Source organism: Salmo salar, chromosome 04, assembly GCF_965601325.2.
Source record: "Salmo salar chromosome 04, fSalSal1, whole genome shotgun sequence".
Taxonomy (NCBI): domain Eukaryota; kingdom Metazoa; phylum Chordata; class Actinopteri; order Salmoniformes; family Salmonidae; genus Salmo; species Salmo salar.
In genome coordinates this window covers 66,349,107-66,367,624 of record NC_138294.1, presented here as the reverse complement: position 1 = coordinate 66,367,624, position 18,518 = coordinate 66,349,107, and the positions used below count along the sequence as shown (strand labels likewise).

At 42.8% G+C, this 18,518-nt stretch overlaps 1 protein-coding gene and 1 long non-coding RNA gene across 4 annotated transcripts in view; one reads left to right on the top strand and one right to left on the bottom strand.

The window, feature by feature from the left end:
• LOC106603450 (rab GTPase-binding effector protein 1) overlaps positions 1–18,518 on the bottom strand; it is a 40,578-nt gene that overhangs the window by 9,982 nt on the left and 12,078 nt on the right. For 2 of the 3 annotated variants that reach the window (XM_014197153.3, XM_014197155.3), the window contains exons 2-12: positions 11,503–11,631; positions 11,126–11,329; positions 7,658–7,821; positions 7,376–7,495; positions 6,621–6,756; positions 5,850–6,028; positions 5,512–5,619; positions 4,344–4,646; positions 4,096–4,248; positions 3,619–3,723; positions 3,211–3,327 (exon numbers count right to left, since the gene is read on the bottom strand). In XM_014197153.3, coding sequence (XP_014052628.3) covers positions 3,211–3,327; positions 3,619–3,723; positions 4,096–4,248; positions 4,344–4,646; positions 5,512–5,619; positions 5,850–6,028; positions 6,621–6,756; positions 7,376–7,495; positions 7,658–7,821; positions 11,126–11,329; positions 11,503–11,631 — 1,718 coding nt within the window. Of the gene's footprint in view, positions 1–3,210; positions 3,328–3,618; positions 3,724–4,095; positions 4,249–4,343; positions 4,647–5,511; positions 5,620–5,849; positions 6,029–6,620; positions 6,757–7,362; positions 7,496–7,657; positions 7,822–11,125; positions 11,330–11,502; positions 11,632–18,518 lie in introns of those variants that run through there. The other variant, XR_006769651.2, reaches the window with a different exon arrangement.
• LOC145878660 (uncharacterized) overlaps positions 11,575–18,518 on the top strand; it is a 15,916-nt gene continuing 8,972 nt past the window's right edge. The window contains exon 1 of the long non-coding RNA XR_014392175.1: positions 11,575–11,696. This is a non-coding gene — a long non-coding RNA (uncharacterized LOC145878660). The remainder of the gene's footprint in view (positions 11,697–18,518) is intronic.

Below are 18,518 nucleotides of genomic sequence, written 5' to 3'. Positions count from 1 at the left end.
GTTTGCCTCTAAAACATCTGGTGATTTTGCAGGGAGCCACATCAATTTACAGAAATACTCAAACTTTCATATAAGATGCAAGTGTTTTACATAGAATTAAAGATACACTTCTCCTTAATGCAACCGCTGTGTCAGATTTCAAAAAAGCTTTACGGCAAAAGCACACCATGCGATAATCTGAGTACAGCGCTCAGACACCAAAACAAGCTATACAGATACCCGCCATGTTGTGTCAACAAAAGTCAGAAATAGCATTATAAATATTCACTTACCTTTGATGATCTTCATCGGAATGCACTCCCAGGAGTCCCAGTTCCACAATAAATGTTCATTTTGTTTCGATTAAGTCCATATTTATGTCCAAATACCTCCTTTTTGTTCGCGCGTTCAGTTCACTATTCCAAATGCAGAAGGCGCATGCACTAAGTCCAGACGAAAAGTAAAAAAAAGTTGCATTACAGTTTGTAGAAACATGTCAAATGATGTATAGAATCAATCTTTAGGATGTTTTTTTATCATAAATCTTCAATAATATTCCAACAGGACAATTCCTTTGTCTTCAGAAATGAAAAGGAACTCAGCTCGCTCTCACGGCTGCCCGCATGACTGAGCTCATGCCATTTTTCCAGACACATGGTTCAAATGGTGTCTCAGCCTCCAGTATTTATGCTGCAGTAGTTTATGTGTCGGGGGGCTAGGGTCAGTCTGTTACATCTGGAGTATTTCTCTCGTCTTATCCGGTATTCTGTGTGAATTTAAATATGCTCTCTCTAATTCTCTCTTTCTGTCTTTCTCTCGGAGGACCTGAGCCCTAGGACCATGCCTCAGGACTACCTGGTATGATGACTCCTTGCTGTCCCCAGTCCACCTGGCCGTGCTGCTGCTCCAGTTTCAACTGTTCTGCCTGCGGCTATGGAACCCTGACCTGTTCACCGGACGTGCTTGTTGCACCCTCGACAACTACTATGATTATTATTATTTGACCATGCTGGTCATTTATGAACATTTTAACATCTTGACCATGTTCTGTTATAATATCCACCCTGCACAGCCAGAAGAGGACTGGCCACCCCTCATAGCTTGGTTCCTCTCTAGGTTTCTTCCTAGGTTTTTGGCCTTTCTAGGGAGTTTTTCCTAGGGAGTTTTTCCTAGCCACCGTGCTTCTTTCACATGCTTTGCTTGCTGTTTGGGGTTTTAGGCTGGGTTTCTGTACAGCACTTTGAGTTATCAGCTGATGTACGAAGGGCTATATAAATACATTTGATTTGATTTTGATTTGAAATAGCTCTTATTCTCTCCCCATTCACAGTAGAAGCCTGAAACAATGTTCTAAAGACTGTTGACATCTAGTGGAAGCCTTAGGAAGTGCAATATGACCCCACAGACACTGTATATTGGATAGGCAATCACTTGAAAAACTACAAACCTCAGATTTCCCACTTCCTGGTTGGATTTCTCTCAGGTTTTTGCCTGTCATACAAGTTCTGTTATACTCACAGACATCATTCAAACAGTTTTAGAAAATTCTGAGTGTTTTCTATCCAAATATACTAATCATATGCATATCCTAGCTTCTGGCCCTGAGTAGCAGGCAGTTTACTCTGGGCACCTTATTCATCCAAGCTACTCAATACTGCCCCCAGATCACAAAAAAGTTAAATTAATGACTAAAGGATTCCACCCTGAAATCATATAATTGTATGTAATGTGTTAGAGTCATAATTCCATAATGTGTGTGACTAGACCATTGTGTTACTATTTCGTAATATGAGCTGGGTAGAGTTGAGACATTCAAGGCCAACTGAACTGTCGACTTGTGATAACTCAAACCAAATAACAGGAAAGAGGCCTCCCCAACTTAGGTAAGGGGGAGTAACTGTTAGGAATGGCTAGGCTTGTAGAAGATAATGAAAAATGATGTGTTAGTATCGTGGAAAAATACAGCCCACCTAAAGGGAGGTGGAGTTTCTACTGGTGTGTGTGTGTGTGTGTGTGTGTGTGTGTGTGTGTGTGTGTGTGTGTGTGTGTGTGTGTGTGTGTGTGTGTGAGAGAAAGTTATAAAATGACTGTTCTCATTTTTGACTTGAGTACTCTCTGAATAAAGAACTAAGCTTTTGCAGAATTCTGAGACTTTGTCTAATTCTTCTATTAACCAGGGTCTTACAAACCTCTGGGAATTGGTCAAAGTTATAAATGATTGTTTAGTTATCATTGGGATTGAAAATTCTCGTGACACACAGGCAAGGATATTGTTGCCAGTAAGATTGCACCCGAGAAAGTCCAGCAAGCGCCAGGACCGTCTCCTAAAGTTGATTCAGCTGCGGGATCGGGGCACCACCAGTACAGAGCTTGTTCAGGAATGGCAGCAGGCAGGTGTGAGTGCATCTGCACGCACAGTGAGGCGAATACTTTTGGAGGGTGGCCTGGTGTCAAGAAGGGCAGCAAAGAAGCCACTTCTCTCCAGGAAAAACATCAGGGACAGACTGATATTCTGCAAAAGGTACAGGGATTGGACTGCTGAGGACTGGGGTAAAGTCATTTTCTCTGATGAATCCCCTTTCTGATTGTTTGGGGCATCCAGAAAAAAGCTTGTCCGGAGAAAACAAGGTGAGCGCTACCATCAGTCCTGTGTCATGCCAACAGTAAAGCATCCTGAGACCATTCATGTGTGGGGTTGCTTCTCAGCCAAGGGAGTGGGCTCACTCACAATTTTGCCTAAGAACACAGCCATGAATAAAGAATGGTACCAACACATCCTCCGAGAGCAATTTCTCCCAACCATCCAGGAACCGTTTGCAAGAATGGGCTGCCATCAGTCAGGATGTGGCCCAGAAGATAATTGAGAGCATGCCAGGGAGGATTGCAGAGGTCTTGAAAAAGAAGGGTCAACACTGCAAATATTGACTCTCTGCATCAACTTCATGTAATTGTCAATAAAAGCCTTTGACACTTATGAAATGCTTGTAATTATACTTCAGTATTCCATAGTAACATCTGACAAAAATATCTAAAGACACTGAAGCAGCAAACTTTGTGGAAATTAATATTTGTGTCATTCTCAAAACTTTTGGCCACGACTGTACATTCTTTGAAGATTAGAAATAACTCCTCAAACAACAAAAGAGCTAAGCATAAAGATTACCTGACGCTTTACTATCCTTGACACTTTTTGGACTCTGAAGTGTGTTAATGTGTGTAAGGAGGACAGACCTTTGCAGTGGTTTCCTCGTTTCCCTGTTTCATAGAGTCCTCCAACTCCTGTTTTTCACTCATGGTTCTCTCCAGCTGGTCGTTGGCCTGTCGCAGCATCACCTGGAGCTTCTTTACCTGAGAGGCCAAAGAGACAGAGACAAATGAATGAGAAAGATTGGCACCAGCTAACTTGCACTTTTTCTTTCCCCCCATTAATTTAGGATTCTTGTGGTCAGATTTCTTCTAATGCATGTAGCTTTGTGGGAGCCACACATATGACATGGAATATAGAAAGACTAAATATCACTAAAGATGACTTTGAACTTGGGACGAACTTTCCCTTTAAGTATCCTTGACATTGGTGTATACATCACAGAAAGTTAAACTGTAATAGAGTGTCACAGGGAATGAGAGAGAGGGCGTTACCTGATCGCGTGTCTCTGCCTCCTGGCCCTGGATGACCTGCAGCTGTTTTTCGTAGTTAGAGCACATGTCACACCGCCGTCCCAACTTCCTCCCTGCGTTCTTCACCTAGTGAGAGACAGCCAAGAATGAAGTTAGGAGTTATACCACATGGTAAATACAAAATATTTATATAGAAACCCCAGGCTGTCCATGTGTGCAGACTCAACTGTACACAATTCATAGCAGTGTAAAGAATGTTTACTTTATTCTACTGTACCATTTCAACACCTAGGCTACATTGTATTTTCCTAATAGTAACAAATACAGTACTAAATTATACTTATTGGTGCTTTTGAACCAAAGTGGTTAAGGGATTACAAGCCAACAACAGTTACCATGCAAACAACGTATAGCGGACAATATTGTACTGCAAAACAAAGCCCAACCAAAACATCAAACAATTTAAATGAACCAAAACACTGTATGAAACTGTCTGACCTCTTGCTGTAGCAGGTTCCACTCCTGGTCACTGACCAGGCGGTAGCCTGACGGGGTCAGGAAGGTGGTGTCGTGGGCGTGGGAGATGCTGGACATCAGCGAGGCCGTCTCCTCCTGCTCCGGCGTCATGGCCTTTATAGCCTTCTCCTGGTCCTGGATCATAAATCATTATTTAAAACTGCATTTAAAAAGATCAATCGTTTTACAGACACAATACATGAAAGTTTAATAAAAGGTTGATTTAAGACCTTGGTGAGCAGGAAGTGGCCGGCCGTCAGCTGGATGGAGCTGACCAATAACGTGTCCCCAAAGCCCACCAGGCCCTCAGGGGCCCCGCAGTCCGCCCCCACCAGGGGTCCGAAATCGGACTCGTCTAGGTGGCTGGCCGACTTGGCCTTATGGTTGTAGCCCCCCAGGCCCTGGAGACCAGGAGAGGAACCCAGGCTGTCTGTGGACTGGACCCTCCGAAGGCCGTCTTTGTAGAGGTCCATAGGGCCCCCTGCAACCAGGTCTGAGTCTAAGGAGTGCATGGAGCCGTGGGCGCTGTGGGGCTGGAGGAGAGAAGAGGGAGGGAGAGAATGGTTGTAATGATCAGAAGTAGATGAGTAGCACTTCAGGCTGCGTTCACAGTCAGCCCATTCAGATATTTTGCCAATTATTTACATATCCGATTCCCATCGGATCTTTTCCCTAATGTGTAAAAAGCAACAACAAAAAAAAACACATGGAATTTTACCTTTTGACTTCCCATTTATACCACCTCCACATGTGGATCTGAATCCTGATACAAACCAAAGCCTCCATATGCCACCTGTGATATATATTTTTCACGTCCCGATGTTACCATGACAACCAGTGACAGGAAATAGGCATTGTATCAGTGTGAATGTGCAAATCTAATATGGGTCACATGTAAAACAGTGTGAGTCAGAAAAAAGAAAATTTGATATAGAAAGAAAATCAGATTTGGGTTCTTAGGGTGGCTGTAGAAACACAGCCTCAGAGACTCAGAATGACAGAGAGCGAAAGAAAAAGGGTGGGGATGTGCTTTGGTTGTGAGTGCGATGTCAAAACTGGAAATGAGAGGTACATTGTCAGAGAATAGTGCTTTGAACAAAATCACATGCTTTAGACCAATTTCTGGAATACTTATGTTAGTGTCATTAAAGAAATTCTCCAAGACATTTAAGGAGATGGCATTTCAGACCACAATTGACCATGCGGATTAGGTGGAGAGGTTACCTTATACCTTCAACAAGACCCAAAGTCACTGTAATGAAGTGGAGTTACAATGTCCAGATTTTATGGCTACTTCATATTCAATATGAACTGAAGAGATAATGTTTTAAAGAGAAAGGATCACGTGTACCTGAGGCATGTGCTCTCTGTAAGGTGTTGGTGACATCATAGCCATACCTCTTCAATACTGAGCCCAAGGAATGAGTCTTCTAAAGGTTCGGTTTCTGTCCTGTCTTCCTCGTTCTGCTCCTTGGCCTGGCTGATCCTTTCCTTCTCATCCTCCTCCTGGGGGAAACAAACACAATGTCAATAAATGGACTACACTTTGACAGGGTATTTACACCTTTTTAACTGACTGGCATTCCCATAAGAGCACATGCACACACAATATCATGTCAAATTGTCTGTCATTACACTGTCAGCATTTACTCTATTCCTCATATATTGTCTGATTCAATCTTGCACGGCCAGACACACCCCCCCCCCACACCCCTTCTGACTCCAGGTGTGCGTACCTGGTCCCTCTTCTTGATCTCCTCCACCTGCCGGAGCTGCTCAGAAGAGAGCACGTTCTCGATCCTCTGCATGTCCCTCATCAGCAGCCTCTGGGACTCCAGGAACTGGTCGTTGGCCCGCTGCCAAGTGTGCTTCAGCTGGTTGTGCTGCTGCCGCTCCAGCTCCAAGAGGTGACACACTGACCATGGAAGAAAAAACATGACAGACATATAGCGAGAGATAGAGATAGCGAAAAAGAGGGATAATACTGTGCTGTACTTCTGTATTGAAATGTCTTACATCTCTTATCCTTATGTTTGACAGTATAAGAATATTTGAAAGATAAATACACAACGCAGAGACAGAGGACAAGAGGTCAACAGAGTACGAGAGACAGAGGAATAAAAGTCAATAGAGTACTAACGATTAATGGAAATACTGTTTTTTCTGTAATAGGAGATTAATGGGAGGAATTTGTCTATACAGTGAGCCTGAAATATGATACTTGTTATTTGGCCATTGGCCCAGTTTTATTGCAAGGAATTCTAATTGGTCAACCACAGGCTAGGTCTGGGTTATAAAACTACATGCTGTCCTTTTGTTCTGTGGGGAGAATCACTGGAGAGCATCCCTGAGGACAGGGGAGAATGACCATCTACTTCCAAACATGATTTGTCATATTTGAATAAACCCATTTTCCTCCCCCTGCTTTGCTTTGGGGTCTGTGTTATTAAAGAATAACATCAACTGCTAACCGCTTGCTTAAAAAGAAAGCTTTACGAGTGTGTCACCTTCGTGGAGCTCTTTTCGTAGTTTCTCTGCGTCCTCCTGAAGGACTGACTTCTGAGTGTTGAGCACCGCCACGTACATCTCCAGGTCTGTACGGCAGGATTTCTCTGCTTCCAGGACATGATTGAGCTCCTTCACCTACAGAATGAAAACAAGTCATTTATCAGTAACTCAAATGACATATTTAAACTGAAAGCCATTTATAGGAAGTATTTCTTCCACTGTATCACTTCAGACAGTTTTGCCTAGATTATTTGTCTATAAATGTCATAAACAATGATCCTAAATTCATGTTCCTCTGCAAATGGTCTAGAATAGGGGTCAGCAAAAGGCGGCCTTGTGTGCCAAAACCAGCCCGCAAGGGATATTTTATTTTAGTTTTGGGCAAAAATAAATAAGTCACCAGGAATTCAGCAAAAAATGTGTTTTAATTTAGGAAATCTGTTCCCAAGAGACGCATATGATCGTGTCTCATTGTAATTCAAAGTATGAAATTGTCATTTTCAAATACAAATCTCTTTTTAGGCTTAGTTGTGGTCAATTTGCAGTGTACAAATTATGATTAGGTTCCGGCCCCCTGACCATCCACTCCATCAAATTGACCCGCGGCTGAATCTAGCCTACCCCAGTCTAGATATAACACATACTATAATTGACATCTTGGATGGATAAGATTGTTTTGTTAATAAAATAAGCATGGAGATCTTGTCTGTGTTGTAAAAGTCTTTGTTTTCCTTTCCATACCCTTTTGACTAACCTTCGAGGCCTCCAGCTCCTTCACCCTGTCCTCTGCCACAGTCAGTTTGACTTTCAGAGCTGCTATCTCCTGCTCCATTGGCATTACCACTGACCGTAGCTTCTCTGCATCTTCCTGGGCCTGGGGGAAAACACATTCAAATCGAGTCACATTCCAATTCTCTTCAAGGCTTCTCTATGGAGATTTTTTTTGTTAATTAAATTGATTTGCAATGGAATTGACCCCAACACTGATGAAAGGATTCATGTACTTTGATGACCCCCCGGTGTGAAACCAGCCAACCTTCTTCATGTCGTTCTCCAGGTTCTCCTCCTCCTGGCCGCCCTCAGAGAGGCGGTGTCTCAGCTCGCCCATCTCCCTCTCCACCACCTCCCTGTACTGGTTCCATTGGGCACGCTCCTGCTCAAGGCGCTGGTGGAACTGCACCTCATACTCACGCACTGTGTCTGAGAGGGGAGGGGAGATAACACAATACTAGTCAATGTGCTCATAACTGATCCTCATTGTAAAGAGTAGCAGTGGATTTTCAAATCAGGCTCATCACTGAATACCTATTCAACTCAATTTAACCTCTTGGGTAGGGGGCAGTATTTTCACGGCCGGATGAAAAACGTACCCAAATTAAACGGCCTACTACTCGGGACCAGAAACTAGAATATGCATATTATTAGTAGATTTGGATAGAAAACACTGACGTTTCTAAAACTGTTTGAATGATGTCTGTGAGTATAACAGAACTCATATGGCTGGCAAAAACCTGAGAAAAATCCAACCAGGAAGTGGGAAATCTGATGCTTGTAGTCTTTTCAAGTCATTGCCTAACACAGTGACTTAGGGTTCATTTTGCACTTCCTAAGGCTTCCACTAGATGTCAACAGTCTTTAGAATGTAGTTACAGGCTTTTGCAGTGAACAGAGCGAACAAGAAGGCCGGGAATTTGGTGACTCAGTAAATTATATGAGTTTTGTGGCGCGCGTTCACATGAGGTAGCTGTGTTCCATAACGTTTTTCAAGACGTTGGAATCGTCCGGTTGGAATATAATTTAAGTTTTATGTTAAAAAGGCCCTAAAGATTGATGCTATACAACGTTTGACATGTTTCAACGAACGTAAATATAACTTTTCTCGACTTTGTCGTGAAATTCTGGGCGCGCTTCCTACATTTGGAGTAGCTTACTGAACGCGCAAACAACAAGGAGGTATTTGGACATAAATTATGGACTTTATCGAACAAAACAACATTTATTGTGGACCTGGGATTCCTGGAAGTGCCTTCTGATGAAGATCAAAGGTAAGTGAATATTTATAATGCTATTTATGATTTTAGATGACTCCAAAATGGCGGGTATCTGTATTGCCTAGTGTATGTTTCTGAGCGCAGTACTCAGATTATTGCAAAGTGTGCTTTCCCCGTGAAGCTTTTTTGAAATCTGTCACAGCGGTTCCATAAAGGAGATGGTTATCTATAATTCTTTGAATAACAGTTTAATATTTTATCAACGTTTATGATGAGTATTTTTGTAAATTGTTGTGCCGATTCACCGGTAGTATTGGAGGCAAAATATTTTCTTAACATCACGCGCCAATGTAAAATGCTGTTTTTGGATATAAATATGAACTTTATCGAACAAAACATACATGTATTGTCTAACATTGAGTCCTAGGAGTGTCATCTGATGAAGATCGTCAAAGGTTAGTGAATATTTTAGCTGAATTTCTGGTTTGTGTGACCCCTCTCCTGCTTGGAAAATGGCTGTGTGGTTTTTCTTGTGTTGTCCCTGTCCTAACATATTCTAACTTTATGCTTTCGCCGTAAAGCCTTTTTGAAATCGGACAATGTGGTTACATTAAGGAGAAGTGTATCTTTAAAATGGTGTAAAATAGTTGTATGTTTGAGAACTTTGAATTATGACATTTTGTTGTTTTGAATTTGGCTCTCTGATTTTTCACTGGCTGTTGAATAGTGTGAACCGTGGGTGGGACGGTAGCGTCCCACCTGCCCAATAGAGGTTAACCTCTTACATCTAGACATTCCGCTAGCGGAACACCTGCTCCAATATCCAATGATGGGCGTGGCGCGAAATACAAACTCCTCTAAAATCCGAAAACTTCCATTTTTCAAACATTACTATTTTACAGCATTTTAAAGACAAGACTCTCGTTAATCTAACCACACTGTCCGATTTCAAAAAGGCTTTACAGCGAAAGCAAAACATTAGATTATGTCAGCAGAGTACCCAGCCAGAAATAATCAGACACCCATTTTTCAAGCTAGCATATAATGTCACAAAAAACAAAACCACAGCTAAATGCAGCACTAACCTTTGATGATCTTCATCAGATGACAACCCTAGGACATTATGTTATACAATGCATGCATGTTTTGTTCAATCAAGTTCATATTTATATCAAAAACCAGCTTTTTTACATTAGCATGTGACGTTCAGAACTAGCATACCCCCAGCAAACATCCGGTGAATTTACTAAATTACTCACGATAAACGTTCACAAAAAACATAATTATTTTAAGAATTATAGATACAGAACTCCTCTATGCACTCGATATGTCCGATTTTAAAATAGCTTTTCGGTGAAAGCACATTTTGCAATATTCTCAGTAGATAGCCCAGCCATCACGGCTAGCCATTTAGACACCGACCAAGTTTAGCCCTGACCAAAGTCAGATTTACTATTACAAAAGTTTGATTACCTTTGTTGTCTTCGTCAGAATGCACTCCCAGGACTGCTACTTCAATAAGAAATGTTGGTTTGGTCCAAAATAATCCATCGTTATATCCAAATAGCGGCGTTTTGTTCGTGCGTTCAAGACACTATCCGAAGTGTAAATAAGGGTCACGAGCATGGCGCAATTCGTGACAAAAGATTTCTAAATATTCCATTACCGTACTTCGAAGCATGTCAACCGCTGTTTAAAATCAATTTTTATGCCATTTTTCTCGTAAAAAAGGAATAATATTCCGACCGGGAATCTGCGTTTAGGTAAACAGACGAAAGAAAACATAGCATGGGGTCGACGCGGGCACGCGCCTGAGTCTCACAGTACTGTAACCAGCCACTACCCAAACGCGCTACTTTTTTTCAACCAGAGCCTGCAAAGCCACGATTCAGCTTTTTGCCGCCTTCTGAGAGCCCATGGGAGCCGTAGGAAGTGTCACGTAACAGCAGAGATCCTCTGTAATGGATAGAGATAATCAAGAAGGGCAAGAAATTGTCAGACAGGCCACTTCCTGCATGGAATCTTCTCAGGTTTTGTCCTGCCAAATTAGTTCTGTTATACTCACAGACACCATTCAAACAGTTTTAGAAACTTTGGAGTGTTTTCTATCCAAAGCTAATAATTATATGCATATTCTAGTTTCTGGGCAGGAGTAATAATCAGATTAAATCGGGTACGTTTTTTATCCGGCTGTGAAAATACTGCCCCCTAGCCATAACAGGTTAACAAACTTTATTTGACCCCCAGGGATCAAATACACTGCTGACATAGATTTTTTATTCTATGTTCATTTCTGCGTGTCAAGCGAAGATGCTACATCATCCAGGCTGTAACAGAAGCATGGCAATGACATGGGATCAAAATGACTGCCTTACATGCAGGCCTAGTCTAGAGGAAATGTTACATGGGTTATTTACAGCTACTGGAAACCTTCCAACAGAGTCACCAACTAAATACTGAATCGCAAAAGTAGGGCCAAAGGAGGCAATGTAGAGTAAGCCTAGCTACAGTACCTTTCATGATGGCCTGTAGGGAGGCCACCTCCTCCTGCCACTGTCCCTTGACCTGGTCAATGGCCTCCTGCTTGGTGCTCTCTGACACAGTGGCCACCGCCTTGATGTTCTCCATGTCAGCTTGGGCCTGTTCCAGCTGGGCCTGTACACGACTCAGCTCCGAATGGGCCCCCTCCAGAGACGCTGCCTGGCACTTCAGTTCCTCTGGGAGGAAAGAGAGGAAGTACAGGAAAATAATCTGGTGAGGAAAATACAGGAGGTAACCCATGATAAGGTTGGATATGTTCCAAGGGACCAGGGTCCATATTCATGAAGCTAACTACACAAGTTGACCATTAGCAACATGGCATAATGCGGACAGCAGATTGAACAGTCACCTTCTTTGGACAGGTAGAGCTCTTTGAACTTGGCCCGTTTCTGGTTGAACTCAGACTCCAGTTGTTGTTTGCGCTTGACAAACTCAGCTCTCTCCTGCTCCAGGGCTGCTACTCGCTGCTGGAGCACCGCTAAGGGAGAGGACAAAACAAGAACACTAAAGAATCTTTCAGAAAAAAAAAAAAGGGAAAAAAAGGTATTTGTCTACACACTGAAAACCAGCCTGAAAGCAGTGATTTCATTTATTTAAAGGGAAATTTCAAAAGGCACTCGCACATCTGAGCTATCCTTGTTGCAGGTGCATGGTAACAGTTGAATTAGATGAGAAAAAGTAAGAAACCGGCACTGTTCTTGATAGTATCACTGCTCTTTAATAAGCTTTAGGTATTGGCCTCAAGGCCTTCATCAGAGCTTTTGCGAGGGGCAATCCATAACTCCATTTTTGGTATTGCCAAGGCAGGACTGAGTGGGAGGGTCACTTGGTCTTCACTTCAACAATAATCCCTGTTAGTGTTGTTTATAATACAATAAATGGAAGTCTAACTGGTGGACAAATTTTAATTTTAATTTCACCAGGTAGGCCAGTTTACAACTGCGACCTGGCCAAGATAAAGCAAAGCAGTGTGACAAAAAACAACACAGAGTTACACATAGGATAAACAAAAGTACAGTCAATAACACAATAGAAAGAATCTATATACAGTGTGTGCAAATGAAGTAAGATCAAATCAAATGTATTTGTCACATACACATGGTTAGCAAGTGTTAATGCAAGTGTAGCGAAATGCTTGTGCTTCTAGTTCCGACCATGCAGTAATATCTAACAAGTAATATAACCTAACAATTCCACAACAACTACCTTGTACACACAAGTGTAAAGGAATGAATACGAATATGTACGTAAAAATATATAAATTAGTGATGGCCAAATGGCATAGGCAAGATGCAGTAGATGGTATAGAGTACAGTATATACATATGAGATTAGTAATGTTGGTTATGAAAACATAGTGGCATTGTTTAAAGTGGCTAGTGACACATTTAATTACATCAAGATGGCAAGATGCAGTAGATGGTATAGCGTACAGTATATACATATGAGATCAATAATGTAGGTTGTAAACGTTCTATAATATAAACATTCTATAATATAAAATGGCTAGTGATAAATTGATTACATCAATTTTCCCATTATTAACCTGTTAGGGCTAGGGGGAAGTATTGACACGGCTGGATAAAAAAACGTACCCGATTTAATCTGGTTACTACTCCTGCCCAGTAACTAGAATATGCATATAATTATTGGCTTTGGATAGAAAACACCCTAAAGTTTCTAAAACTGTTTGAATGGTGTCTGAGTATAACAGAACTCATATGGCAGGCAAAAACCTGAGAAGATTTCATGCAGGAAGTGGCCTGTCTGACAAGGTGTCGTTCTTCTTGTCTCTGTTTATTGAAGAGTGAGGATCTTAGCTGTCCCGTGACACTTCCTACGGCTGCCATAGGTTCTCAGAAGGCGGCAAAACGCTGAATCGTGGCTTTGCAGGCTCTGGCTGAAACAAAGTAGCGCGTTTGGGTAGTGGCTGGTTACAGTACTGTGAGACTCAGGCTCGTGCCCGCGTCGACCGAAAGCTTTGTTTTCTTTCCTCTGTTTAGCTAAATGGACATTCCCGGTCGGAATATTATCGCTTTTTTATGAGAAAAATGGCATAAAAATTGATTTTAAACAGCGGTTGACATGCTTCGAAGTACGGTAATGGAATATTTAGAAATCTTTTGTCACGAATTGCGCCATGGGCGCGACCCTGATTTACCATTTCGGATAGTGTCTGGGACGCACGAACAAAACGCCGCTATTCGGATATAACGATGGATTATTTTGGACCAAACCAACATTTGTTATTGAAGTAGCAGTCCTGGGAGTGCATTCTGACGAAGACAACAAAAGGTAATCAAACTTTTATAATAGTAAATCTGATATTGGTGAGTGCTAAACTTGCCGGGTGTCTAAATAGCTAGCCCGTGATGGCTGGGCTATGTACTTAGAATATTGCAAAATGTGCTTTCACCAAAAAGCTATTTTAAAATCGGACATATTGAGTGCATAGAGGAGTTCTGTATCTATAATTCTTAAAATAATTGTTATGCTTTTTGTGAACGTTTATCGTGAGTAATTTAGTAAATTGTTAGTGAATTCGCCGGAAGTTTGCGGGGGGTATGCTAGTTCTGAACGTCACATGCTAATGTAAAAAGCTGTTTTTTTATATAAATATGAACTTGATTGAACAAAACATGCATGTATTGTATAACATAATGTCCTAGGTGTGTCATCTGATGAAGATCATCAAAGGTTAGTGCTGCATTTAGCTGTCTTCTGGGTTTTTGTGACATATGTTAGCTTGAAAAATGGGTGTCTGATTATTTCTGGCTTGGTACTCTGCTGACATAATCTAATGTTTTGCTTTCGTTGTAAAGCCTTTTTGAAATCGGACAGTGTGGTTAGATTAACGAGAGTCTTGTCTTTAAATAGCTGTAAAATAGTCATATGTTTGAGAAATTGAAGTAATAGCATTTCAAAAGGTTTTGAAAATCGCGCCACAGGATTCAACTGGCTGTTACGTAGGTGGGACGAATTCGTCCCGCCTGCCCCAGAGAGGTTAAAGTGGTTGGAGTTGAGTCAGTATGTTGGCAGCAGCCACTCAATGTTAGTGATGGCTGTTTAACAGTCTGATGGCCTTGAGATAGAAGCTGTTCTTCAGTCTCTTGGTTCCAGCTTTGATGCACCTGTACTGACCTCGCCTTCTGGATGCGGGGTGAACAGGCAGTGGCTCGGGTGGTTGTAGGCCTTGATCTTTTTGGCCTTCCTGTGACATCGGGTGGTGTAGGTGTCCTGGAGGGCAGGTAGTTTGCCCCCGATGATGCGTTGTGCAGACCTCACTACCCTCTGGAGAGCCTTCCGGTTATGGGCGGAGCAGCTGCCGTACCAGGCGGTGATACAGCCCGACAGGATGCTCTCGATTGTGCATCTGTAAAAGTTTGTGAGTGTTTTTGGTGACAAGCCAAATTTCTTCAGCCTCCTGAGGTTGAAGAGGCGCTGCTGCGCCTTCTTCACCACGCTGTCTGTGTGGGTGGACCATTTCAGTTTGTCCGTGATGTGTACGCCGAGGAACTTAAAACGTTCCACCCTCTCCACTACTGTCCCGTCGATGTGGATAGCAGAGGGAGCAGCCCCCTATTTCCTGAAGTCCACGATCATCTCTTTTGTTTTGTTGACATGTGTGCAAGGTTATTTTCCTGACACCACACTCCGAGGGCCCTCACCTCCTCCCTGTAGGCCATCTCGTCGTTGTTGGTAATCAAGCCTACCACTGTAGTGTTGTCTGCAAACTTGATGATTGAGTTGGAGGCATGCATGGCCACACAGTCGTGGGTGAACAGGGAGTACAGGAGAGGGCTGAGAACACACCATTGTGGGGCCCCAGTGTTGAGGATCAGCGGGGTGGAGATATTGTTACCTACCCTCACCAACTGGGGGGCGGCCCGTCAGGAAGTCCAGGACCCAGTTGCACAGGGCGGGGTCGAGACCCAGGGTCTCGAGCTTAATGACCGGTTTGGAAGGTACTATGGTGTTAAATGCTGAGCTGTAATCAATGAACAGCATTCTTACATAGGTATTCCTCTTGTCCAGATGGGTTAGGGCAGTGTGCAGTGTGATGGCGATTGTGTCGTCTGTGGACCTATTGGGTCGGTAAGCAAATTGGAGTGGGTCTAGGGTGTCAGGTAGGGTGGAGGTGATATGGTCCTTGACTAGTCTCTCAAAGCACTTCATGATGACTGAGGTGAGTGCTACGGGGCAATAGTCATTTAGCTCAGTTACCTTAGCTTTCTTGGGAACAGGAACAATGATGGCCCTCTTGAAGCATGTGGGGACAGCAGACTGGGATAAGGCTTGATTGAATATGTCTGTAAACACACCAGCCAGCTGGTCTGCGCATGCTCTGAGGACGCGGCCGGGAATGCCATCTGGGCCTGCAGCCTTGCAAGGGTTAACACGTTTAAATGTTTTACTCACGTTGGCTACAGTGAAGGAGAGCCCGCAGGTTTTGGTAGCGGGCCGTGTCAGTGGCACTGTATTGTCCTCAAAGCGAGCAAAACAGTTGTTTAGTCTGTCTGGGAGCAAGGCATCGTGATCCGCGACGGGGCTGGTTTTTCTTTTGTAGTCTGTGATTGACTGTAGACCCTGCCACATACCTCTCATGTCTGAGCTGTTGAATTGCGACTCCACTTTGTCTCTGTACTGACGCTTAGCTTGTTTGATTGCCTTGCGGAGGGAATAGCTACACTGTTTGTATTCGGTCATGTTTCCGGTCACTTTGCCCTGATTAAAAGCAGTGGTTCGCGCGTTCAGTTTAGCGTGAATGCTGCCATCAGGGAGGTAGGGCAAAAAATAGGCTGTAGTGGTGAAATAATTACAATTTCGCAAATAAACACTGGAGTAATAGATGTGCAGAAGATGAATGTGCAAGTAGAGATACTGGGGTGCAAAGGAGCAAAAATATATATATAAATAAAATAAATAATATGGGAATGAAGTAGTTGGATGGGCTATTTACAGATGGGCTATGTACAGGTTCAATGATCTGTAAGCTGCTCTGATAGCTGATGCTTAAAGTTAGTGAGGGAGATATGAATCTCTAGCTTCAGTGATTTTTGCAATTCGTTCCAGTCATTGGCAGCAGAGAACTGAAAGGAAAGGCAGCCAAAGGATGAATTGTCTTTGGTGGTGACCAGTGAAATGTACAGTTGAAGTCGGAAGTTTACATACACCTTAGCCAACTACATTTAAACTCAGTTTTTCACAATTCCTGACATTTAATCCTAGGAAAAATTCCCTGTCTTAGGTCAGTTAGGATCACCACTTTATTTTACAAATGTGAAATATCAGTATAATAGTAGAGCTGAAATAAATCACTTTTCTTTCATCACATTCCCAGTGGGTCAGAAGTTCACATACACTCAATTAGTATTCGGTAGCATTGCCTTTAAATTGTTTAACTTGGGTCAAACATAATTTGGTAGCCTTCCACATGCTTCCCACAATAAGTTGGGTGAATTTTGGCCCATTCCTCCTGACAGAGCTGGTGTAACTGAGTTAGGTTTGTAGGCCTCCTTGCTCGCACACTTTTTCAGTTCAGCCCACAAATCTTCTATAGGATTGAGGTCAGGGCTTTGTGATGGCCACTCCAATGCCTTGACTTTGTTGTCCTTAAGCCATTTTGCCACAACTTTGGAAGTGTGCTTGGGGTCATTGTCCATTTGGATGACCCATTTGCGACCAAGCTTTAACTTCCTGACTGATGTCTTGAGATGTTGCTTCAATATATCCAAATCATTTTCCTGCCATCCATTTTGTGAAGTGGACCAGTCCCTCCTGCAGCAAAGCACCCCCACAACATGATGCTTCCACCCCCGTGCTTCACAGTTGGGATGGTGTTATTCGGCTTGTAGCCTCCCCCTTTTTCCTCCAAACATAACGGTGGTCATTATGGCCAAACAGTTCTAGTTTTGTTTCATCAGACCAGAGAACATTTCTCCAAAAAGTACAATCTTTGTCCCCATGTGCAGTTGCAAACCATAGTCTGGCTTTTTTAATGGCAGTTTCGGAGCAGTGGCTTCTTCCTTGCTGAGTGGCCTTTCAGGTTATGTCAATATAGGACTCGTTTCACTGTGGATATAGATACTTTTGTACCCATTTCCTCCAGCATCTTCACAATGTCCTTTGCTGTTGTTCTGGGATTGATTTGCACTTTTCACACCAAAGTATGTTAATCTCTAGGAGACAGAACGGTTCTCCTTCCTGAGCGGTATGACAGCTGTGTGGTCCCATGGTGTTTATACTTGTGTACAATTGTTTGTACAGATGAACATAGTACCTTCAGTCATTTGGAAATTGCTCCCAAGGATGTACACCTCCAATTGACGTCATTTAGCTTAACAGAAGCTTCTAAAGCCACGACATCATTTTCTGGAATTTTTCAAGCTGTTTAAAAAGGCAAAGTCAACTTACTGTATATAAACGTCTGACTCACTGGAATTGTGATAGTGAATTATAAGTGAAATAATCTGTCTGTAAACAATTGTAGGAACAATTACTTGTGTCATGCACAAAGTAGGTGTCCTAACCGACTGGCCAAAACTATAGTTTGTTAACAAGAAATTTGTGGAGTGGTTTAAAAACTAGTTTTAATGACTCCAACATAAGTGTATGTAAACTTCCGACTTCAACTGTACCTGCTGGAGCGTGTGCTACGGGTGGGTGCTGCTATGGTGACCAGTGAGCTGACATAAGGCGGAGCTTTACCTAGCAAGGACTTATAGATGACCTGGAGCCAGTGGGTTTGGTGACAAATATGAAGCGAGGGCCAGCCAACGAGAGCATACAGGTCGCAGTTGTGGGTAGTATATGGGGCTTTGGTGACAAAACTGATGGCACTGTGATAGACTGCATCCAATTTGCTGAGTAGAGTGTTGGAGGCCATTTTATAAATGACATCGCCGAAGGATCAGTAGGATAGTCAGTTTTACGAGGGTATGTTTGGCAGCATGAGTGAAGGATGCTTTGTTGCGAAATAGGAAACCGATTCTAGATTTAATTTTGGATTGGAGATGCTTAATGAGTCTGGAAGGAGAGCTTACAGTCTAACCAGACAGCTAGGCATTTGTAGTTGTCCACATATTCTAAGTAGGAACCGTCCAGAGTAGTGATGCTGGACGGGCGGGCAGGTGCGGGCAGCGATCAGTTGAAGAGCATGCATTTAGTTGTACTTGTCTTTAAGAGCAGTTGGAGGCCACGGAAGGAGAGTTGTATGGCATTGAAGCTAATCTGGAGCGTTGTTAACACAGTGTCCAAAGAAGGGCCAGAAGTATACAGAATGGTATCGTCTGCGTAGAGGTGGATCAGAGACTCACCAGCAGCAAGAGCGACATCATTGATGTATACAGAGAAAATAGTTGGCCCA